This window comes from Varanus komodoensis, unplaced genomic scaffold (assembly GCF_004798865.1).
Source record: "Varanus komodoensis strain SLA01 unplaced genomic scaffold, ASM479886v1 scaffold3, whole genome shotgun sequence".
In the NCBI taxonomy this organism is placed as follows: Eukaryota; Metazoa; Chordata; class Lepidosauria; order Squamata; family Varanidae; genus Varanus; species Varanus komodoensis.
Genome location: NW_025335761.1, coordinates 62557970 through 62582540, shown reverse-complemented (window position 1 = coordinate 62582540; position 24571 = coordinate 62557970). Strand labels below are relative to the sequence as shown.

General features: G+C 51.4%; 2 protein-coding genes across 2 annotated transcripts in view; one reads left to right on the top strand and one right to left on the bottom strand.

Moving 5' to 3' along the window:
• Window positions 1-1834: 1834 nt before the first annotated feature.
• Window positions 1835-15419, bottom strand: AP5M1 (adaptor related protein complex 5 subunit mu 1). The gene is made up of 8 exons (XM_044436149.1): window positions 15089-15419; window positions 9872-10514; window positions 6939-7166; window positions 4969-5108; window positions 3659-3744; window positions 3097-3212; window positions 2238-2334; window positions 1835-1967 (listed from the first exon to the last, which is right to left on the bottom strand). The coding sequence occupies exons 1-8, from the start codon at window positions 15154-15156 to the stop codon at window positions 1885-1887; spliced, it is 1461 nt and encodes a 486-aa protein (XP_044292084.1). The 5' UTR covers window positions 15157-15419; the 3' UTR covers window positions 1835-1884.
• Window positions 15420-15977: 558 nt separating this feature from the next.
• EXOC5 (exocyst complex component 5) overlaps window positions 15978-24571 on the top strand; it is a 32287-nt gene continuing 23693 nt past the window's right edge. Inside the window, exons 1-3 of the mRNA XM_044436148.1 lie at window positions 15978-16109; window positions 22098-22192; window positions 23730-23877. Of these exons, the coding sequence (XP_044292083.1) occupies window positions 15993-16109; window positions 22098-22192; window positions 23730-23877 (360 nt within the window). The 5' untranslated portion in view covers window positions 15978-15992. The remainder of the gene's footprint in view (window positions 16110-22097; window positions 22193-23729; window positions 23878-24571) is intronic.

Genomic DNA, 24571 nt, shown 5'->3' with positions numbered 1-24571 from the left:
CTCGCGAGAAAGGCTAGAGCAGAGCATGGAAAAATGCAGGGCAGGGCAACTCGGGTAGGTAAAATAAGTAATGATCAGGGGATGGAGCCATTCCCCAGGAAGAGATGGCAACGTCTGTGATGGTTGGAGGGGGAATGGTAGGGAGGGAAGGCCCGCTGGGGCACGGCTTTATGCCTGGCGTGGAGGAAGCCGAAGGGGGAGGTTTTTCTTCCTCCTTGGAGCCCAGAGGGGTCATCCCAGGAAGCCGATGGGTGAGGAAGTCAGGACAGATCGAAGGAAGGACTTCCGTGCACGCGGAATTCACTTCCACAAGGATCACTGCTTGGGTGGCTTTAGGGACAGATCTGACAAGTTCTTGGAGGCCAGCTGGCTCTGTGCTACCTCTGGGATCAGGCGCGGTCTGCTTGGTGCATCCGTTGCTGGGGAACATGGGCGGGTGGGTGGCCTCTGTGTGAGCGCAATGTCGGACTAGGTGGGCCTGGCGTGACCCAACACCTCCCTTCTTCTGCTCTTAGCTAGCTCTGACTGGAGACTCGATTCAGCCGGGAGGCCAGGTTTTGAACTCCCCAGAACTTGCCTGATGCAATGGCAAGCCCTGCTTTGGGATATTAACTATTATTTATTTATTATGCTATTTAAAACATTTTTATGCCGCCCCCCATCGCAACAAAGCCTCGGGGCGGCTCACGACGAGAACAAAATGATACAGTAAAAAATAGGATGAAACGATGGCCGGCATGTCCTGTCCCCCCGCCGCTCCGCGACCCAAAAAAGGGCGCTGGGAATTCAGGTGTAACAAAAAGTAGAACCTGCATTTGCTGCAACGTAACCCGCTCTATCCCAGCGCTGCCAGATTTTCTTTCAATGGCCTGGCAAACCACTGGAAGCAATGGCGGACAGAGATATGGAGTGCTGAGGTTAGACACAGCATAGGAGTACCACCCTAACCTATCAGTCTGAGGTCTGCGTTGTGTTCCCAGGGCTCCGTGTGTCGGTACGGCTTGGGACTGCATGCGACCTGCCGTCTGCCCAGGAAGAAAGCCTCACATCATGCTTGCAAGGGTGCAGGGGCCAGCTGTAGTCGCTCTGTAGTGAAAAGAACTCTGCACGTGCTCAGTGGTACTCTAAATCATATCGCTTTATCCATTTTTCCTTTAAAAAAGGGGCTCGGCCAAAGATGGGGCGGTGTGGCACTTAATAAGGGGTGGGTGAAGAAGTGGGAAAGGGGCTACAGAACTGAAACCGAGAGCACACGCATGAGGGTTTTCTCCCCCAGCCCATATTCCTGTTGAAAACATTCCAGCACTTTAGAAAAGGGTACAATTAGATAGAATTGCGGCTCTGGCAGTAGGGAAGACCCCCGTCCCCACCCATGAAATTTGGCTGCAGGTAATTTCGACTGTTCGCAAGAGCTGAGCAGGGCTGAGGCCAGGGCATTCTGGAGGGTGTTCATTCACAGCATCGCCGTAAGTCATAGACAGATTGATGGAACATCACAACAATTTTGGCTATTCAAGAGTCGGACTATGGCAATTGCGTAACACAATTTTGTCCGAACTAGGGTGTGCGTGGAGGGGAGCATTCTCCCAGACAAAGAGGCTTTAAGCTACAATTCTGGAATCTCTAAACAGGACCAAATCTGCCCGCTCCTGGCACATGTGGCCTATTTAGCATAAACATGCCTAGGTTTGTGCCTTTATTTATTTATTTTATTAAATTTATTATTTATTAAAACATTTCTATGCCGCCCCTTGCCGAAGCCTTGGGGCGGCTCACAGCATTTAATGTTTTTGTTTGCCTAAGTGGGAGCTTACATAGAAAATACACAGGTTAAAACGTTTCAGAAAATTTATTTTTCATTCCTAGTACAAGGGTGAGGAGAAACTAGAAAAGTAAGGTTCTATACATGACAGGTGCCGGGGCTTTGGAATTCCAGATGTAGTAATCTGAAGACAGCACTTCCCGAGCTAAAATTAAGAGAAAAGGAGTGAGAAATGAATCCTAGAGTAGTATCTTAGAACACAGAAATAACACAAATTAGTCACGTCAGTATGTTTAAGATTTTAAATATCATCATTCAAAAAACTGAGCTGTAAGACATCGTAACAGTCCATAAGACTTTTTCCTAGAAGTCTGTTTTGTTAAAAGCTGAATTCTGCAGAACCTAATTCTGACACGGCCCATCGCTTCAACGTGTTCTGGTTCAGGCGGAATGGACGAGGTTGGGACCTACTCACCTGTGCTGATCTTTGGTTTTCCTGATGCAAACATCTGGATGGAATGTTGCTCTGTGTAACACCCGGTGAGCGTGAAATCGAGGATTCTAAAATAAAGCTAAAGACAACCAAGCGGAAAACACGGACAGCGATGCTGAGAAGTCCTGGCAACTTACACGGCGTCCTTGCACAAGAAAGCGGCCGCCAAAAACGCTCTGCTAACTTAAGCAAACTAATGACATGCATTTTGGTCAGCCTCTCAAGCGGGGCAGCCTGGGGAGCTGAGGCGGCTGCTTCCCTTTGCGCGTGGCTGAGGGGATTCTGGCTTTCCCACGTGGCTGTGAGCCATCCCGGGGCAGTCCTGCTGAGCCCCCGTGTGCCAAGATTTCCCACAACACCCCTACACAGGCTCCTGTGTGTTTCCTCAGGAGCAAGACCCCCTGGGGTCAATGGGGCTGACTCTCCCATGGTCTGTTCAGGATTCCGAGCGAGGTCAGCTGCAGCCGGATGGGGTTTGTCCTTCTTAATGCTGTCTTTGCTTAGGAGTAAATGCAAGAACCTCTTCCAAAACTCGTCGGGCATAAAGACCAGGCTCTATGGCTGGTCCTGCAGTGCTTCCTGCTGCTGGAGACGTTGTTCCAGGCAGGCTGTGTGGGCATCCGGGTACAGGAGGGCCGAGTGTCTTGACATCTGCGGCCAGAAATGGAACAGGGGTTCCACCGGCAAGACCCTGCGACCCCCTCCCCTCCAAAGAAGTCTTCGGAGTGAAAGACACACCCGGAAATGCCTATCCGCCGGGGTAAGGGCACCTGCTCCCTCCCACGGGCTGCCGCAGCTGGGCAGCAAAGCTGCCGAAGGACTCTTCGCGTCCATGACTTACTCTGACGTAGGCAGTTCCTCCAGCACACACTGGATCAACTGGCTGCTCCTGGCTTACAGGACCAAAAGTGACTGTCCCGGTCAGGGAGATCTCCAGTGACCTGGGGAATTTCTGTCCTGTAGAAGAAGCAAGAGATGTTTCCAGAAAGGTTGTGGAGCGATTCATGACTTGAACGCCTGTGACAACAGTAACGACAACACTTTTGGAGCAGTGAATAATCACGGCGGCTCTCCTGAGAGCTGAACCAGGAGCAGAATCCCAGGAAGGCCAGGGCATCCCGTTTTGGCAAGGGACCTGAGAGACAGTGGTGGGGCCAGAGGGCACATGTGCGCCATTTACAGCGGTGATGAGAACCAGCAAGCGTCTTGCTCGCAGCCCATCCTCTTGACCACCAACTCAAGACCAGGGAGAAAGAAGTCCTTGGTGGCAGAAACCACCAAAGACTTGGCCTGGTGCCTTGGCCTCACCAGAAACATGGCGGCCAGCAAGCTCCTTCCAAACACCCTCCAGCACCTGCCCCCCCTTGGCCTAGAAGAGAAGGGGAAGAGGAGGTGCCTCTTACCTATGACCCAAACCAGCAGGCTCTTCTCCTTCGACACTTCAAGTTGGCCGTAGCTGACCTTGTACTCCAGGTGCGTGATGGGCCCCCTGTCACCGAGACACGAGCAGTGCACCATTGAAAGTTGCGACACGTTTGCCCGACGAGCTACCAAAACCGTTTTGTGAAATGATGGACGAGCGAGGCAGTAACGGACTTCTCTTACACACAGCGTACTGGATATGACCGAACACTTAAATATGATTTAACCGTTCAGAGAAATAGGTTTTGGTTGATATTGGCTATAGCCTCTCCGTGGTGAATGGGTCATGATCGTGTTCCAGCAGGCCCATGGGGGCCACCTTATTAACTATAGAGACACTTCCCTCTGTCCTATCTCGGGGCAGCGCTCTCTCACATGCAGACTGAAGATCCGATGTGAAACAATGGCCCATCCACTGCTCCCCGTGATGCGCAGCAAAGAGCCACATGTTATGGCTTTAGCGTAGCCGACTGTGGCGACACTGAGGGGGCCTTTCCGAGCATCCCGTGGCAGATGTGACAACGAAACACACCAATGCAAGTCGACGTGCGTAAAACTTCCCCAAGGGCGCCAGAGGGGTCCCAGGGCCCACGCCCACCGCCTCTCTTACCCCGTGCCGTTTCGCTGAGGACGATGTTTAGTGCTGTGTGTCCGCACTGGTGCTTTCACCAGCTGTCGTTTCTGTCGAGCTACAGTCGGCAGGCAGCCCTTCATTTCCGCCAGCTTGGCTGCCCTGGCTGCTTTGAGCCGAGGTGGCTGCGGCCAGGTGCGGCCCAAAGGTGCGCGCCACTGAGCCAATCGGAAGGGCTGACACTACCTGCTCCTTGGGCCGGAGTGGGAAGGCTCTCTGGCTAGCTGCAGGTTGCTCAGCAGTTGGACTAGGCACGAGCAGCTTGCACACAAGCAGGCTTAAGGGGCTTCTCGTGAGAACGCTCTATGACAGCCACCAAAAGGAACTAGGTCTTATTTCTCCTTTTCCTTTCTCTGCTGCTGTGTTGGTTGTTGCCACTGAAAAAGGGCTTTTACAGAGAGAGATTCTGTAAGGCTTGTCCGCGATGACAAGGCTGGCCTCTGGCCAAGGAAGAAAACAACGCCTCTTGAGGCTGATTTTTGAGATTCCCACAGGGGAATGCTGGGGAACTCATGCCTCCGTTTGGGGCAGTTCAATCTGTGTATGTTAGCAAAGCGATGCCGTCTTTCCATTTGCGTTGGGTGCAACACTGGTGAACCGTACCGAAGACATTTGGGTGGAACCATAACCCTAAATCACTGGAAATTGCGGTAGTCTCACCTGTTGAAAAAGGGAACACGGGCTTCACAGTATTCGAAAGCATTTTTCACACTCTCATGAAGCTTAAGGTGAATGCTGAACTTCCACTGGGCTTCTTCTTCTCTCAGCTGGTAAAAGCCTAAAAAGGGAGGCACAGGCACCTGGGCGGGATGGAACAAAGAGATGAATTCGCCACATGCCTATTTTAAGATCATTTTATGTGTTTGATCAACTGGTGCTTCCTGCTTTCGTATGTCACAGGCTGCCCCGGAGCTTCTTTGGAGGCATGTGATAAGAGTACAAATTCCAAAATAAAGTAAAATGAATTAAAATGGGACACCAGTTTCCAGATGTCAAATATAAACTCTCTGATTGCTAAACAGTCAGATAATTAGGCAGAAAGTGCTTAATTCCGATGGAAAATAGGAATTAACAACTCATTTGCAAGCTAGATTCTCTAAACCAGCGATCAGCAGGGTGTTGGAAATATTTCTAGGATGAAGGCCAAAAACTCGCCCAATGGCACACGCAAAGCATGTAATGCATTGGAGGGCTGCTGCTAATGTGCAGATGCCTCTCAGAATCACGAGGTTGAGCAGAAACAGGCCGTGGTTACGAATGGCCTCAGCTGGGCTCCTGTACATGAAACCTTGGCAAAGTGACCCCATGGCCCAGTTCTGTATCCGTTCAATTCTTCTTTTGAGACAAGTATCGTGATGGGGAGACGTACGGCCAGGGGCTCTTTCACGCCTCTGTCCTTCACAGAACTCAGTGGGCCAGCCCAAGTTCTCGCCTCTTTGTCCACCCCATCAACACTGCTGGCCCCATCAAAAATCAGGCCGTGTTACTCAACGGGTATGGAATTTTTGCACTTCGGCCTTCCTGGTGATTCCTTTTGTAGGACCCACACCAATTCCCGCAACTACAGGTGGGCACCAGACCCTGAAAAGCACCCCCCACCCCCGGCCCTCCAGAAGGCAGAGCAAAGGACTCTCGGGGACCAAGCCCAGACAAACCAGCATGCCGGTGGCGTGTGCAGGCGCTCTGCCGCTTCCACATCCAGCCGCACGCCTGTGCAGCGTTTCCACCTGGCGCACCGAGAAGGCGTTTTGCAGTCTTCTCTGCATATCGTGAGCGGAGCCGGCTGGGGCCTGGGGTCGGACTAGATGGCCCGGGAGGCCCCTTCTGACTCGCTCCGTGTCTATGTTTCAAGCTGCTCATGGCAGAATCATTTCACATCACAAACACTGCTTGCATTCGAGGAGGCCGTGCGGCTGGTGGGAGGAAGGCCCCATGGAGAGAGACGAGTGCTCTGGTCTGAGCGAGCCAATGCTCCAGTGGTTCAAAACTGGGCCTGACTGGAGTGCCAAGTCCGGGTTCACGGGCCTGTGGGCAAGGTGCCCACTGTGTTCTCGCTGCCACTGGTGCCAGTCCCACCGTGTCCTGGACATCACTGCTGGCCAGGCCCTCATCCGCACGGCACCAGACAGGAGGCGGAGGAGGCAGCAGGGCCGGGACGCCCACCGGTCCACGGGGGCTGGGACGGCCCTTTCAGAAGCCCTCCGTCCGGCACCCACAGATTTGCCCCCATGCTCAGCCCAGGCCTGCAAAGCAACCCGAGCCGAGAGGAGGGTTGCAAATGCTCGCAGCCCGTGCCCGCGTGACCAGCAACCTTTCCTGCACGATGTGGAAAAGGGCCCTGCGATGGTCGGCCAGCCACCATTCCTGGCGAGCAACCGTCTTCCCTGTTTGCCGCTGCCGGTGGCGGCATGTGCAAGAAAAGGGGCCCCCAGTGGGCGCGCCAGAGGCCCAAGCTTTACGCAGAGAGGGAGCGGCCCCAAGCCCAGGGCATCCGGTGCATTCCCACCCTCAGATGGATTCCTCGCATGTCCCACCTGCGCCCTCCTTGCCGGGGCATCGACTCCGGCAGAGGCAGGACCACCCTTGCCCGGCGTGATGTGCATTGGTGGCACAGATCCCCCCCTGCTCACCTGGGAAGTATAAAAGCACAGATTGAATTGGTCCGGAGGCGGAATTAAAGGGAATTTGTAGGGTCCACTGAAGGCCGAGTCGTCCGCTATGCCCACGCTGCTGGAGGTCAGGATGGCAGAGTCCAGGGAGGAGACGCACGGGTGGACAAGGATGTCCTGGAGCGGGGAGCCGTTGGCTGGGAGGTTGAGGCTGATGGTCACGCTGGGAGCGGCACCTTCGATGTCGCACTGCAGAGACACAGCCAACAGTCTTCAGAGGGACGCCGTTGTTACGGGACAGGCCTCACTGGGGAATTATAGCCTCCCGTCTGTTTATGTCTTTTAAAACATGCATGCCTTCCAGAACATGCTGTTCTCACAAGGTGAGCGAAGATATTACGAAGCATGTGAAAAGGCAATCACAATGTTTAAAAGCTCCCCTCCTCACCCCCAGTAATATCAGCCAGGCATTTTTAAGCGCGTGGAATGCAGTCCGGGATAAACGGCTATTCAGAGATTGATGGAAAGGCAGCACTGAAAGGGAGACATGGATCCCCGTGGGGAGAGCCCTCCAAGGTGGGAGGCCACCACACCTTGAGAAAGCCGTGTTGCTACCAGGCCAGAAGGCAGGTGGGAGCAGTTCTTCAGATAACACGGTCCCAAAAGGCTCGGGGCTTTTCAGACCCAAGCCAGAACCTTGGATCAGGCCTGGAGACGACAGAAATCTTGCCCTGTACTAGCTGCGGGTCATCATGGTTAGTCTTCAAGGGTAGTCCCCCAGGAGATGGCACAGTGGTGATCTCCACAGATGCTGCCAAGGCTTGCACCACTGGTGCTGGAACGCTTTCCCTGCGCGGGGCTGCAGCAGTCGGATCGGCCCGCAGCTGGTGAAAAGCGCTCCTGGCGACCGCTGTGGCATAGAAGGGCGTTCCCTGGGACGGCTGCCCTGGCCAGCCCTGGGGCCCCTTGGCAGAGCTTCAGCCTCCCTTTCCGGCTCGGCGTTGGGGAGGGAGCCGCGGCCATCCCTGGGATTCTGCGAAGGGCCAGCTGCAAAGCCTGCGGCGTTCCCGGCCACCCTCCCCAGTTCCTGGGAAGAGGGGAAGGCCAGGGCCGGGTGGGTTTTCTCTTTTTTTGAGTGTGCAGCCCTCTCCTATGATTTCATCACACCAATGTGCAAAAACAAAAGGAATTCGTTTTTACCACAGTATTTGAGCAAATTCTTTCATAAATTTCCAACGCTTCCACCTTCTTAAGCATACTTGCTAAGAAACAGGCCCACTGAATTTAATGTGGCCTTTTTTCTGCAGAAACTTGGTTCGGGTGAGGTTGTTAAAGTACTAGAATTGTGGTACAGAACATTTTCATTTGCGCATTTGGAGCTTAGTACAGCCACAAAACCAGTCGCACAATTGAGGTAGTTTACTTTCCGCATTTCTTTGACTTGCATAATTGGTTAGTTCTGGCATGGCAGCGCAGCTCCAACAGTTTATATTTTTAAACTCCTTTTATGTCTGGGAGCTTGTTTCTCTCCCAAAGCTTTCCATAAAATGTTCTAACTGTAGCAATGGCATATGCTTGTAATCTTGATATTTTAAATGTTTTGTATTTGTAATCAGGCTGAGCAAAGGATCCACATTTGGCTCGAAACCTGTGATTTCCTTTATGTTCCTTAAAAGTACTGCGAGGCAGTGTGGTTTAGTGGTTAGAGTGCTGGACTGCAGAGCTAAGAGACCCAAGTTCTGGTCCCACTTGGCCATGAAGCTCATTGGATGACTTTCTAGCAGTCACTCATGCTCAGCTTAGCGTACCTCACAGGATTGTTGTTGTGAGGGCAAAATGGAGCCTCCTTGGCTTTCTCACAAGAGGAAAAAGAGCCAGTGTGGTGTAGTGGTTAAGGGCACGGGACTGGGACTCAGACGATCTGGGTTCTAGTCCCCGCTCGGCCATGGAGCCAACTGGGTGACTCTGGGCCAGTCACAGACTCTCAGCCCAGCCTACCTCACAGGGTGGTTGTTGTGGGGATAAGATGGGGGAGGAGAATGATGTAAGCTGCCTTGAGCCCTTTGTAGGAAAAAGGCAGGATATAAATCAATCATTAAATAAATAAATAAAATAAAAAAACTGGAGGACATAAATTCAATGTAACAACAGCAGCAGCAGCAGCAGCAGCAGCAGCATTTCCTGGGACCACATTACTGGAAGTTATTCAGGCTGCCTTCCTAAACACGCTTATTAAGGCTCAAACTATACCGAAACAGTGGCACTTAATTTCCGAGTAAACATACACATGGCTACATTTTCCATCTTCGTCACAGTGAACCGTGGTTTCCACTAACCAGCATTTAGAATCTGAACCACGGTTGGAGCTCCCCAGCGAACAGTCAGGCACCGTTTTAGGGACACTTCCCACTTTTGCTTCCCACCTGCTCAGCTCTTCCACATCCTTTGCAGGGGTCTGTGGAGCACAGCAATGGACCGCCGCTTGCAAACCCATTTTCAATCGTGTTTTTTAAAAATTCTGGTTTGCTAGCTGATCGCGACCTCGTGGTGTGTCAACTCAGATATCACGCCAAGCGATAGTTAAGGTTTGATTTCTGAATAAACCACCTTAACCTCTCCCAGGGGCTATTATGGGGATCGGTAACATAAAGATTGCATGCTAAAGGCTGTACACAGAAACGATAAAATATTAGCAGCAGCATCTTTTAACTCTTATTTAAGCCAGCAAAACTAGGAGTAAGGTTTGCAAGCACATAACCGTAAAGTGAGATTTTCCTTCTCGTTTAATTCACAAATCTAAAGAAACAGGATCTTCTCGGCAGCATGCTGAAGCATTAAAAATATTAAGTTCAGCCTCCCCATATGCCAAGATAAGAATGAGCTGAATTTTTGCTTTTCCAGGTGCATTCATGTGACAAATAGGTTAGAGAGATTTGCGCAGGAAATCGCCTCACCTTGCAAGTTACAGTCCCGTAAACCTGCCACACGTCTGCCAGGTCCCCATTGTCATACTGGACAGACTTGACTTTTTCTGTGATACAGACATTCACCTGGGGTTTTCCCTTGTATGTGCTGCTTCTCCAGGCAGGCGGCTTCGGCGGCTGGCCGCCCGGAGTGGCTGCATTGTTTTCGGGGCTGCTCAGGCTGCTATCGAGCGGGGTGCCGAGCGGACAGGCCTGCATGAGCAAGCTAGGGAGCTGCCCCAGTTTGGCATTCCTCTCCCCTTCGCCCTTCTGGCCGGCGCTCATGAAAACCAGCAGCCTGGACAAGAGGTCAAAGGCCTGGGATACCCCGCTGATGCCGAAGAGGGGTGGGCGCGGCGTTACCGACTGTTCGACCAAAGGAAGAGCGACGTAGATCAGTCTCCTCTTCTGGAAGGCCACCACGGGCCAGAGCTCCCCTCTCTCGGCCTGCAGCGCGTAGACGGAAGTCTTGCTGATTCGGGAGCAGCCATCCCGGCGCTCTACAAAGCTGGTGTCATCGTCTGTCAGCCTCAGTTCGAACAGTAACGCTTGAAGGAAAGGGCCGTCTTCTGGCACAGGCACATAGCTTGATCCATTGAAGAACGTGGCTCGCTTTTCCACTGTAGGGTAACGCCTGCAGCGGGGAGACAGGAGTAGAGTAACGACATTACTACTCTGTTGCTCTGCAAATGGTTCAGCGCATCGTGAACCGTGTGCCCGCATGCCTCGAACTGGTACCCTCGGGAGAGAGGTGCCTGCTGCGCACCTGCCGGCCACTTTCCTGCATGAGTACGTGGCATACAAACAGCCCCACAGCAGGCCAAGCCGGAAGCCCACGCCACCAAAGGGCTGTTCCGATTTGTACGCGGGCACCTCAACGTGCCACCCTGTGAGGAGCAGGCGCTCCATGTGGAGGCCTCTGAGCATGCCTCGTTTAGCACCCTCTTCCTGAAGAGGCACTTCCGTGGGAATCGGGCTGCTCGACGCGGGCGGAACCCCTTCCTGCACACACAAGATAGGCATCCTGGGTTCCCCAGATACGCTCGAGGGCTTGTTCCTTTTACAGTCATCCCTGGAAGGTCGTGGCTGGAAAAACGACAGCCTTGTTCGTAGGACAGGACAGGCAAATCATGTCAGCCCACTTTTGTCCTTCACGCATCCCCCATGAACCGGAGAAAAAGTTACTTCTGCTTGCCTGCACTACTTAGCCACTTGCTCATCAGCAGCTTCACTGCCCCCCCTGTAGTGCAGTCCTACAGTGAATTCTCCCCTTATTCAGCGGAGTAAAAGAAATATCAAACCCTTGCAGTATCAACAGGGAAGCAGGGAAAAAAAAGAAGTTTTTTTCTTTTTTACAAATGGGTTTAACTACTATGTTGTACGGCAATTATTTTTAAAAGACGCCACTGTCAGAAGCTAGGGTTGTTTTTTTTTCTCAAAATTAATTTAATTCCAAAATGTCAAGTTGACAGTGTCACTTTAAAGTACAGTAGGAATGAACAAAAGGGGATAATTGGCATTATGAGGAATTGGTGTTTGAACCTGGCATGGGAGAAGGTTTTTATTTGTTGTCTGTAATTCCCTTTTTGGCTGAAGGACGGCTGAAGTGTTCCTGAATCTACAAAGCAGAACTACAATTATTGCTGTACCTCAATAATCACCATCACAGTTTGTGTACAGATTTTAAACAATTAGTATATGCTTCTTTTTTTAACCCTCTCGAAGTTCATGGAGATGGGAGACCTGCGGACAAAAAGAGCGGGGCCTTTTCACTTCCCCGCATGCCAATTCCCTGCCACTTTTTTGAGTGGCCTAATTAGGCATTTGCGCTCTTCCTAGCAACCTTGCACGCACAGTGTGGGGGGGCCCACGCACTCCCACCACAGCCATCCACGGACCAGGGCAGCGGCTCCCCCAGAGCTGCCAACGATTCTGACCCCGCAGCAAGACGGACCAAGAAGCTCGTTTCGGGACCAGACGTCGCCTTTAGCAAGCGCTGCTCAAGGACGGCCTCTGTGTTACGGCTTCTGCCGCCATGCTGTTTTCGGCATGCGCAGAGTGTCTTGGCGTTAAGAGTGGCAGCCAGCCCCGAAAAATGGGGGCAGGAGCTGCCCGTTGGGGCTTCCACTCATTTCCGCTGGGTGAACAAGGCTAGGCAAAGCCTGTGGGCCCCGAAAGGGGTGTGAGAATGGCGTGTCCTATGGACGGAGCCGCAGTGTGGCAGCTGGCTTTACGAGGACTTGCTGCAGAAAAGCCATCTCATGCACACGTGCTCTGAACAAGTCTTTGCGCAACAAGCTGCACGGGTCCACCAGGCGTCTGCCGAGGGCTGCTGGGTGCAAGGGGGTGGCACCCCAGTTCTAGCTGCCAGCTGTCTGGACCAGTGTTTTCCCAGCTGCAAATGGGTTGCAAGAAATAAATGCAAGGCCCCGGAGTTCCTATCCACTCTCAGGAGTGGACGAATTCAGGCTCCCAGATACTTAGGCCTACAACTCCCATGATCCTGCACAACTGGCTATACCACTTATGGTTGTTGTAGGCACTGTTCCATTTCTCCCCCACCTTTCCCCTCTCCTGCACGGTGTCCGAGAAGGCCCACCTGGTCCTCCTGCTCTCCAGCAACAGCCCTGTGAGGTACACAGAGTTAAGTGTCCGTGATGGCACACCATCATCCGGGACGCTTCATGGCTGAGTGGGGACTAGATCTTGCCTCTTCGGAGTCCCAGGCTGACCACTACACCGCCATGGTGCGCTTGCCCTTTGTAGGCCAAGAATTTGTAGGTAGTCTTTGCTGGGGGAGAGAGTGGATCCCCAGTTTTGCCACATTTATTTATTTATTTAGAATTTTTGTATGCCGTCCCATTTGCATGAGCCTCGGGATGGCTTACATACAATAAATAAACAAAATACAAATACTGCACATAAAATCCAGATTCACCCTGGCTGCAAAATAAAAACCTATAGATGATGCTAAAAATTGTTAAAATACTGTTCGAATAAAAAGGTCTTGGCCTGGCGCCAAAAAACAAATAACAACAGTGCCAGGCAGACCTCTCTGGGGAGTGCATTCCACGGATGGGGCGCCACCGCAGAGAAAGCCCTCCTCCGGGTACTTTGCCTCCTGATGTCTCTCCCGGAGAGCTCCCGGAGGAGGGCCTCTGCTGCCGATCTCAGGGGGCGGGAGGGCAAATATGGAAGAAGGCATTCCTTCAGGTATCCGGGTCCCAAGCCATTAAGGGCTTTATAAGTAATTACCAACACCCTGAATTGAGCCCAGACTTCGATGGGGAGCCTGTGAAGCTGATGGAGGACTGGGGTTATGTGAGAATAACGCCCAGTCCCCGTCAGCAACCTGGCTGCTGTGTTTTGCACCATCTGAAGTATCCGGACCGTCTTCAAGGGCAGCCCCACGTAGAGCGCGTTACAGAAGTCCAACCGGGAAGTAACCAATGCATGTGTCACCGTTGCCAGGCAATCGTCCTCTTTCAATCCATTCTGCGACAAAGAACAATTTACCATCCTACAACAGACCGTCCACCATGTCTCCGCAGGCATAATTGCTCCGGCCTGCTCTTCCCCTTCACTAGACAGGGCTGAATAATCAAATCAAGACAGAGAAGCAGCAGAACAGCTTGTCCACTTCTCCCACCCAAGATGGGATTCCGGTTGTCCCTCTGAAAGGGTTGCTACTTTGGAGTTGGCCTCCACTGGAGGGTGGGCAAGGCAGTTCTGCACCTCTGGGTCACGGCGGAAACAAGTTACTCATCCCTCGACTGTTACTCATAAGTAGGGAGTTACTCATCCCTACTCATCTGACAGCAACCTGTGGAAAGGACAGACTAAATTTGTTCCTAAAATGGCAGAAAAGTGGCAGTCTGGAAAAAAACAGCAAAACATGAATGGGATTTGGGGGGGGGGAACCCCTTTTTAAAAGAGTATTATAAAATTTGGAGACAACCCCTTGCTCCATGAGCCCTATTAAATTAGTAATGCTGGGAACTGCTGAATCATGGAACAGCTGGAAGGGGCCAAGAAGGCATCCCCAGCAGACGGCAACCCGGCCACATTCCGAATACTCCAGCTGGGAAAGCCCACGGCCTGCCCAAGTCCGTAGTTCCATGGCTGTATTACTCTAAAGGCCAGGAAGTCTTCCTCATGTTCCGCTGGAATCTGGCTTCCTGTATCCTGAGTCCATTCCTTCATGTCCTGCACTCTGGAAGGACTGAGGAGAGATCCTGCCCCTGCTCTGGGCGACAACCTTTCAAGTACTCGACGAGGGCTAGCCTATCTCCCCTCAGTCTTCCCAAGGCCAAGCATACCCAGTTCTTCCACAAAGCTGTGTTTCCAGTCCCTGGATCATCCCTCTTTGGTCCTTTTCCAGTTCTGCATCTTTCTGGAAGTCGGAAGCCCAGAACTGGATGCAGTACTCAGGATGGAGCCAAACCAGAGGGGAACGAGTATACTTCATATGATTTGGAAGTGCTATTCTAAGAATGCAGCCCAAAACAGCGTTTGTCTTTTTTACAGACATGGTGGACTCACAACAGAAACGTAAAAACAGAGTGAGTCAGAAGGGGTCTCCCGTGCCATCTAGTCTGACCCCCGGCTCCACTCATGATCTATATCAATTCCAAGATGCTTCTTGCACGTAGTATTGTAGAGAGCCAGTGTGGTGTACTGGTTATAAGTGTGGGACTGGGACTTGGGCAATCTCGAAGCCAACTGGGTGACTTTGGGTCAGTCAGACCCTCAGCCCAACCTACCTCACAGGGTTGTTGTTATGGGGAGAGGCCTGAAAGCAGGAGGAGGAGAATGATGCAAACTGCCTTGAGTTCTTTAAAAGAAAAAGGCAGGATGTAAATTGAAAAAATAAATACTGTTCAGCCAGATATCCCTCATCCAGGAACCAACAACATCTAAGCATCTGCTCTTCCACTGAGTGGTGGGCTTTCCTCTCAAGGTCACCTGAAGCTCATTTAGGGGAAAGGTGACGGCTTAAAGGCTTTGCCAGTGGAGGGTCCTGGATTCGATTTCAGACGTCTCCAGGTAGGGCTGGAAAACCTGGAGAGCCACTGCTTTGACAGGTGGCAAGGCAGCTTTCGCTGCGGCGGCTGAAATCCTGCAAGAGTTCTGCTGGAGCGAGCCTGCAACTCCCCACTGGGAAGGCACCCCTCGTGGGGGGCCCGGAGCAGCCGGGCCACGCATTACCTGGAAAACAGCACGGTGCCACGGGCCCCTTGCTCGTGGCTGATGAGCCAGAGCCCCCGCAAGGCCATCGCGGGCAGCTAGCGGGGCATGCGATCACCGTCGGCCGATGGCCCCCCAGCTGCGAAACTCCCCGCCGCAGGCACCGCTGGGGGTCGGGGAGCTCCGGTCCGGCGCAGCCGTCCGTCCTCCTCCACCTCCGCTGACCCGCTTGCTCCTGGACCGAAGGGACAGGGGCCCCGGTCAGCACTGGCCCGCTGGGCGAGGGCCCACACGGCTCCGTGCAGCGCCCACCCACCAAGATCGGCGCCCCTCCCGCCAAGAGGGGAGCCCCGTTCCTGGCTCTGCGGACTCGGGCGCCCCGCAGCCGGCTTGCAGGGCCCTCCGCCTGCTGGCCCCCAGCAGCGAGCGCCTGCCCGGCCTGCACCCCAAGCCGCGCTCCGCAGGCCAGAGCCCCAGTGCTAGGCTGGGGACCCCCGCGCCAAGCGCCGCCGCGGAGAGCCTCCCCTGCCGGAGCGCAGGGCGCCTGCCGCCCTTCCGCTTCCCGCGCTGCGGCTCCGGGCCCCCCGGGCAGGCGAGGCGAGGCGAGGCCGGGCACCGCGCCCCGACCCTCGAAGGGCCGCCGCCCGCCGCCCGCCCTCTCCGGCGGAGCCCCGTTGCGGCGCGGCGCCTCCCGCCCCTCTCGGGCCGACCTGGGCCTGCGGCGAGCAGAGGCGCCGGAGCGCGGCGGCGGCGGCTGACGGAGGCGCCTGGGCGGAGCCGCCTGCAGGCCCAGCGAGGCTGGGCCGGGGCCGGAGCGCCGGGAGGCCCGTGCGCTGAGGGGAGCGGGAGCAGGAGGAGCCGCTGCCGCTGCCGCCGCCTGGGAGGGCGCCCGCTCGCCCGGTGGAGCCGGCGGGGCGGGGCCGGGATGGACGAGGCCTGGCCGGGGCGCCGCGCGGGCGGCCTGCGGGGGCGGCTGCGCGACAAGGAGGGCGAGGGCGGCGGCTCCGCGGCCATGGCGGCCGTCACGGCCGAGCTCTTCGAGGTGAGGCGGGCGGGGCGGCCCGGCCCGCTGCTGCCGCCGCCCCGTTGGGGGGCTTCCTTTGTTTCCCGGGTGGGGGCTCCCCCTGCCCGCCTGGGGGGGGCAGCGCCTCTCTGTCCTCTTGGAGGGGCGCCCCCTTCCTGGCCTGCTCCCCCCGCGCTGGGGGCGCCCCCGACTTGTCTGCGGGGGTGGGATGAGGAGGCCGAGAGGGGAGCAGGGGGCCGCCATGGGGTGCAGGCTGGGGGGCGGGTTGCTGGGGCGTGGGGTTTGAGTTGCCCCCCTGGTGTGGGGGTGCATGCAGTATGGTTGGAAATGGAGGGGTTAAGTATTTAGGTAAGCCAGGTGTGGGGCAGGGAGGTGATCCTGCTCAAAGGGGGTAGTGTAGGTGAGGAGAGAACCCTGGGGGCGTTTGTGGGCCCAGGTGTGGGGCCATGCTTGCCTTCACGACTGTCCTTTTGCGTTTCCACGGGAGCGGTAGGAAAATAAGCTATTGATTGGAGCATAGGGAAGTTGTAGATAGAGGAAAAATGGGGGGTTGCAGGGGAAAGGGCTTGAGGGTAAGGAGCGAAGCTGCCCCTGGAGCAACAGAGGATTAGGGCCCCCGAAAATGCGGAGGGAGAAGCAATGAGTGTGTACAGGGTGCTCCTGGGTTCATAGAAAATAGAGTTTTTGTGGGGTCCCAGATGGGGAGAGGATGGGCTGTGCATGAGAGAGGGGGAGACACGGATGTGGAGCTGGGTTGCCGTTTTTCTTCCCCCTAATAGCCACGTGAAAAAGATAATTCGGCAAACCAGCCTTTTCCTGCCAGGGAACGGTCGGCTTGTCATGCAGCTACTAAAAGCACTGGTGGCTTGTTAAAGGAGTGATAAGAAGAGCAGTTGGAAGATTGGGAGGTGTCATGTTTGCTTGGCACTGCAAATGAGAATGATGCGCTCATGGGTGGGAGTCGTGGGAAAATGCAGTGGGGGCAGAACAGTTAGGGGGTGCAGGAGGGCAACTAAGAAGCGTCTGGAATGGTATTGTTGTCTGGAGAGGGGAAAGGCACCAGGAGCGATTTCCCTGTTTTGTGTGGCAAGCTGTCAAGAACCGATGCTGCTGGTCTAAAAAACTTGTTTTGTTTGCTGCTATGGCTCTTTTTCTAGGAAAGGGGTCATTAGTGTTCCCGTTACTAGATTACATTTATACCTCTCCTCTCTTTCTCTTGCAAGGAACCCAAAACTTACTGATATATATATATATGGCCTCTGATGCCAGCCCTCTCCAGTAATTTCTCTTGGGGTTCATTGAAAAGAGAGGTACAGTACCATACTGCTTGGGTGCTGAGAACCACATTCATTGCAATCCTAAACTGCTGAAGAAGTATCATCCCACTTTGTTATAAAAATGCTACCTTTTTTTTTTTCCTGACAGGGCTGCTGTGTCTTTAATAGATATCTTTTAGATGCACTGGAGATAGGATTTTATTTTCTGAATTTCTACTTGTCTGTTCTTCTTCAAGGTACAGCAACTCTGTTAGGGGCGGTGATCTAAACTTAGCTGCGCATGTAACAGAAAGAAAGATGAGCTTCAGTATTGCTGTACGAACTAGAAGAATTAATGTTCTGTTCCCAGCCTAACCTTTTGAATGAGAAGGACGTTTTCATAGGGGCAAGAATATGAATGTCAGAAAGTGTAAAACCTAATGAACCCTGCAAGCTGCTCCTGTCTGCCACATAAAAATTCACATTTAATAATTCACAGTTGTCCTTTAGGTATAAGGATGCGGTCCTACATATACAGTTACCTGGAAGCCACCCTCATTGTAAATTCTGAAGTTTACTGTGGTATATGATTATGCTATAAGTCTCCCAGGGTTACATATAATGAAAGCAGTAAAATGACAATGCTATATCTATTAGTTACAAATCCCAGAAGCAACAGCCAAGAACCAGCAAAACCAGTAAGTTCATAAAATCCAGTAAGCCATAAAAACACATCTGACAGCTATGAAATATGCCAGAATGCCCCTTTCCCTGTTTTTATATGCATAGTGCTGAAAATGCTCTTGGTTGGTGCTGGGCAGTCTTCTCTGAGGCATTGTCCTTGCAGAGCACTGAAAAATGGCGTGGGGACCCAGAGGACCCCTTCTGACGATGAGCAAACGCCTTCTGGTAGATTTCAGTTGCAGAAGGCATACTTTAATAACAGCCAGCACTTTGAACTGTGCCTAGAAATGGATGGGTGTAGAATCGTAGAATAGGAGAATTGGAAGGGGCCAAGAAGGCCACTCCTGCTCAGTGCAGGACTCCCAGTTAAACCATCCCTGCAAGATGACTGTCCAGCTGTATCTCGACAACCTCCTTAAATCATTGGTTCCATTGACATTATTATTATTATTATTATTATTATTATTATTATTACTACTACTACTACTACTACTACTACTACTACTACAGCATTTCTATGCTGCCCCTTGCCGAAGCCTCAGGGCGGCTTACAACACAATAAAATACACTGAAGTACAATAGAATGTAATAAATTACCTCCAATTACATAAATACAAAGAATACGCTGGGATACCCACATAATCATATAAAGTTAAAATTAACAGTATAAAATAAGTGAATAAAGAATATAGGAGGAGAATAGAGAAGGAAGAAGAAGTTGCCCTGGCCAGATTATATATTTTAACAATTAAAATGATGTTTAAATAAAAAGGTCTTTACCTGGCACCGAAAAACAAGTAACGACGGTGCCAGGCGGATCTCTTTGGGGAGTGAATTCCATAGGTTGGGTGCCACCATAGAGAAAGCCCTCCTCTGAGTGCTTAGTCTCCTAATTTCTTTCATGCTCTAACTGTCAGGAAGTTCCTCCTGATGTTCAGCCAGAACATGGCTTCCCGGAACCTGAGCCCGTTATTCCAAGCCCTGCACTGCGGGAGGGCTGAGAAGAGTTTCTGGCCATCCTCTGGGTGACAGCCTTTCATCTACTGTACTTGAGGAGGGCTAGCCTGTCTCCCCCTTCCCTTCCCTTCCCTTGGCTAAACGTGCTCAGTTCTTTCAATCTTTCCCCCTAGGGCTTTGTCTTCAGCCTGGTTAGTTACCCTCCTCTGAACCCTTCCCAGTTTATCTGCATCTTTCCTAAACGGTGGTGCCAACACCTGCATTTACTTGTAAATGTGTGTGCCACCTTTCGCTGACATGGATTCTAATAGACATTATAGATCGTCTTTACAGTCCCTTGAAAGCAGTTGCAGAGGTTACGATAGGGCCTTGGATGTGATATGTGGAATTTTGTGCTGCTCACATGTGGCAGTTGTATTTTGATAGTCAGTGTCCCTTGTGGTAACGGCATTACAAACAAATGAATTTACCAGTGGGAAGCTAGATGGGTTAAACCAAAGATAAGCTTAGCTTGGGCAAGAAACAGGCCAAACTTGAATTGCTATTGTGGGTGCTGTGTAGGTGTTAAATAACTCTTATATCTGGTCAGTTACTATATTCCATGATGTTATATCTGTCATCAGTGTTGAAAATTCCCAGAACCGAAGGCTGTTGTGTTCTCTAAGCACTTCAAATTGGGTGAATTGGGGCTACTCAGTTTATGGGTAGTGTTCTCAAGGTGAAAAAAAATCTCATTTCTTTCTGGCAAACTATAGTTAGAAGTAATGTTAATGTTTCTGCATTGTCTATATTTGTTTTTTCACATTTTTGTTTTACAAATAACATACTGCACTTTTTAATTTTAACTACTCATTAGGGTTATTCTAGATGAATTTTACAACTATGGATAGAACTGGTCTGGTTAACTTAAGTGATGTTTTGTCAATTTAAAAATAGTAACAATTTTTTAAAGTTATGTATTGTCAGCAACGTGTACTGCTGGTGCTCTACAGAAGAGATGCAGACCGCTTGCAAGGTCTATTATCCACATGAACAATATGAAACATAGGTATATCCAGGGTTTTGGATTTATAAATTTATAGTGGCTGAGAGATAGGAATCATAAGAGTGGTCACAGTGGAGGAACAGGTAAGATGCTGGAGATGAGCAGAGTCCCCCAGGGCTCAGTTCTGGGACCGATATTGTTCATACTTTTTAATTAGTTACATCCAGTCTGCTGACTAAATTCATGGAAAGCACCACAGTGGCCACAACTGAGGAGCAGGTACTCCGGATCCAGAAGGATCTGGACAGGCTGTGGAAGTGGGCAGGGGGCAGCAGGATGGCATTCATTGTAGATAAGTGCAAGGTCTTGCACCTGGGACACAGGAATAGGTGTCGCAGGTACAGGACAGGGGACAAGTGGCTGGAGAGCAGCACTTGTGGAAGGGATCCTGGGGGTACTTGTGAACAGCAGGCCAAACATGAGCCAGCAATGTGATGTGGCAGTGAAGAAGGCAAGCACCACCCTTGGATGCATAGCCAGAAGCGTGGCTTCTGCCACGCTATATGGAATGCGCTCCCCAGAGAGGTCCGCCTGGTGCTGTCGTTATTTGTTTTTTAGCACCAGGCTAAGACCTTTTTATTTCAGCAATATTTTAATAAGTTTTAATATTGGTTCTTACATGTTTTTAACTGCCACCAGTGTGGATCTGTAATTCATTCGTGTTATGTTTTATATTATTTCATCTATGTAAGCCGTCCTGAGGCTTTCGCGATAGGGTAGCATATAAATTATATATATATATATATATATATATATATATATATATATATGAATGACCTCTGGTGCGCCCGCAACTGGAGTGTTGTGCTCAGTTCTGGGTTTCACATTGTAGGAGAGACAGCTAGGTTAAAATCAGTTCAGCACAGGGTCACAAGAATGGTAGCCAGGCTGGGACGGATGGCATAGGAGGAGAGATGGAGGGAACGGGGTCTTTTCAGCCTGGGGAAGAGGAGACCAAGGGGATCTTTTAGCGTCTTAGAGGTATGTGAGGGGATGCCATGTGGAGGAGGGCCGTGAGCTGTTCTTCCCGGCAGTGGAGGGCAGGACGCGTTCCAGTGGGGCACAGCTCCAGGAACCAGGCTTCAGGTTGGATGTCAGGAAGTGCTTCCTGACGGTTAGGACCCCTAGGATATGGAATGGGCTTCCAAGGGAGCCCCATCAGTGAGGGTGTTCAAGGAAAGACTGGGGGATCCCCAGACGTTGGGGATTACGTGAGTGGAGCTGGCTGGAGGTGGGGGTCAGACTAGATGGCCTGGGAGGTCCCTTCCGACTTTTTCCCCATGTTCCCATGCATTTAAGGATAGTGGCAGAAAATGGGTTTTGGAATTGGCCGCTTGAGGGCTTCCTGGAAGGGTCTGTCTAGCCACTCATGGAAACAGTAGGTCTTGAATGACGCTTGGTCTGCTGAAGCAGCGCATTCTCGTGCACTTCGGTGGGAGTCACCTGATGAATTCGCTGGAGGGAGGTGGCTGGGGGCCGGATTTCGGCAGAGGGCCCTTCAGCCCGGCTACCTGCACGCCAGATGCTTGGAGAAGCTGCAGACCATTCCTGGGCGTCTGTGGATGACCGAGCAACGGCCGTCCGTCTGAGGGGAGCGGTGGGGCAAGAAGGAGCAGGGCGGCTGCACAGGGAAGAGATGCTGGAGGCTGAGGCTGCTGAGCTGAAGGCGCGGAACCTCGCGTGCCTTGCTTTCCCTGCTCTAGCCCTTCTCTGGGCTGCTCGATGGGAAGTGCCCTTGCACAGAACGTTAGCTTCACCGTCGTGCGGGAATGCTGCTGAATGTGTCGGGCCCTTTTCAGTGTACGACGCGCCCTTGAGCTGGGAACCGCCGCTTGTGCAGGCCAGTTTTGCGAACCTTGAACGAGCTGTTCGCCATCGTACAACTGTCTAATTTTTAGATTAGGTGCATAAAGTGAAAAGTTCCACTGACCCCCCTCGTTGACGCTTTGAAAATCATTCGCTGCAGAAAAAGCTGCTAACCACTTTTCCAGTAAGTTGTAAACAATGTGTATCTCGCACTTCCCACTGCGGCTCGTTGTAAAAGGGTCTCTTTTATGTGGTTAGGAACCCTTTGTGGCAGATGAGTACATTGAACGCCTGGCATGGAGAACTCCTGGCGGAGGTTCCCGAGGTGGCATGGAAGCTTTTGATCCCAAAAGGTAAAATTCAGCAGCATAATCCTACAGTACAATGAACACTTTTTAAACCATCACTAACACAGAGCAAGCACTGTGCAAATCAAATGAGTATCCAATAAGCACGCCAGCTGTGAAGGCTGCTGGATTTCTATGACCACCCCCAATGCAAGCTTCTAAGCAGGTTTTCAGAATAGTGTGCTGGGGTATGCAGAGGGAGGCAGGAAGTGGAAAACAACAGGAAAACAGGGTAGAAGGCATTGGCTTTCTCTGAAAGCCCAACTTGGAGGAGGAGCGGTTTAGTGTGACTTAATGAGGGGGCCGTTTTGGTTTTCACAAGTAACAAGAGCTTGGGGAAGTACTTTTGGGGGTCGGTCCTTGGGCTGCTGTGCAGGATGGATTCCTGCAAGATGCTTGTCCCATTCAGTAAGAACAAATTGTTGTATTTTGCTGGCCAAACTGTCATTGAATGAATGTCTTTTAATCCCTTTTAATAAGCAGCTCAGTTTTCTCCTGGCTGTTTCATTGGTCCATCTCCTTAGAGTTTGGTTTTGTAGTTTTTATGGTCATCACTGTGAAGTATTGAGGTGCCTGACAGGAAGAAAGATAATATAAAAGCTTTCAGCCATTGATGATATTGAGACCTGAAACTAGCTCTTCTCTTCTTGGGTGGACCTCTCTCCTAGTCTCCCTAACATTTTGTAATTGGTGTTGAAGCTTGGGTCCCGATGTGAGAGTCCTTTGGGATTCCTCTGGTGTACCAGCCTACACATACAGCTTATGTGGATGTTCCTTGATCACATCAAGAGGGACATCCTGAGGTTGGGTTCTTGGTCTGTGCATTTGCTTGACTTAGGGTAAGAGGATTCCTCAGTACTGGCTAAGCGGGGAAGCCTGCTTTTTAATGGGGCTGTTTTGCCATTTTTTCATGGTTTGGTTCAGAAATCTGGTGGACGGTCAGGCTAATTCTGGCCAAATACAATAAAAGTATTATTTATTATATCTATATTCCACCTTCTTCCTTTTCCATTTTATCCTCACAACAACCCTGTTAGGTAGGTTGGACTGAACATCAGTGACTGACCCGAAGTCATCCAGTGACTCCATGGTTGAGTCAGGATGAGCATATGGACTTCTGGGTTGTACTCCAACAAGTGTTCTGTGTTAGACTAAAAACTGCAGTTCTCCGACAGTGGAGAAAGAAATTAGGATAGAAAGGCTTTTAGCAAAATGATAATATACTACATACTGTTTTTTTTAAAGCACCCACACATAAATAATGTGTGGGTGCTTTAAAAAGCCGCCCCGAGGCTTCGGTTGTGAGCCGCCCCGAGGCTTTGGCGAATGGGGCGGCATAGAAAATTTCTAAATAAATAAATAAGAAAGAAAGAAAGAAAGAAAGAAAGAAAGAAAGAAAGAAAGAGCTTCCTTCAGTTGCTTTGTGAAACATCACTATGAGCCTCACATGTTATAGTCTGTAACACCATGTTATGGTTTTATTATCACGAAATAAGCTTTTGCATACTGACATCAAATATTTCCTTCCCCAAAACCTCATCAGATTACAAGAAGAATTTGTGAATCATATTAATGAACTGAAATTGCTGGATGAACGAATCCAAAGAAGGGTAGAAAGGTTAGAGCAGCAAGTTCAGAGAGAAGCCAAGGAATTTGCCAAGAAAGTTCAAGAACTTCAGAAAAGCAACCAGGTAAGGCAATAGGACATTTGCCCTGTGAGTATGAGAGAACTTCCTGCTGGATTGTGTACTTAAGTTTATGTGCCAGTTCTAAGTGACAAGTTATTTTGGTCTTTTTTTGGTCATTTTCATCTCTGGAATTTGAATTCAGGAGAGGTAGAGGCACACCGGTTGTCACTTAGCAATTGGCACATGCTTCCCATTTACTTAAAAGCAGAGATACATTTAGGGGAAGGCATCGGTTATGTTTGGGGGCATTGTTGTCCTGGGTGGAAAGCATGGGTGGTCGCCTTCAGCCTTGTGCTTCTCATCCGCCCCCACCAAGGAGGAACGAGCTGCAGTAAATAATTTTCCTGGGCTCCAAGATCACCGCAGACGGGGACTGCAGCCAAGAAATTAAAAGACGCTTGCTCCTGGGGAGGAAAGCTAAGGCAAATCTAGATAGCATACTAAAAAGCAGAGACATCACCCTGACAACAAAAGTGCGTATAGTCAAGGCTTTGGTTTTCCCAGTTGCAATGTATGGCTGTGAAAGCTGGGCCATAAGGAAGGCTGAGCACCAAAGGATTGAAGCCTTTGAATCGTGGTGCTGGAGGAGACTCCTGCGAGTCCCTTGGACTGCAAGGCGATCAAACCGGTCAGTCCTAGAGGAGATCAACCCTGGCTGCTCTTTAGAAGGCCAGATCCTGAAGATGAAACTCAAATA

Coding starts and splice junctions, on each gene's coding strand:
- AP5M1 (XM_044436149.1), bottom strand. CDS start 15,156: ATGGCCTTGCGGGGGCTCTGGCTCATCAGCCACGAGCAAGGGGCCCGT. Junction 7,167..9,871: donor ACGGGACTGTAACTTGCAAG/GTGAGGCGATTT, acceptor GTGTCTCTGCAG/TGCGACATCGAAGGTGCCGC. Junction 3,745..4,968: donor CGTGTTCCCTTTTTCAACAG/GTGAGACTACCG, acceptor TCTCGGTGACAG/GGGGCCCATCACGCACCTGG.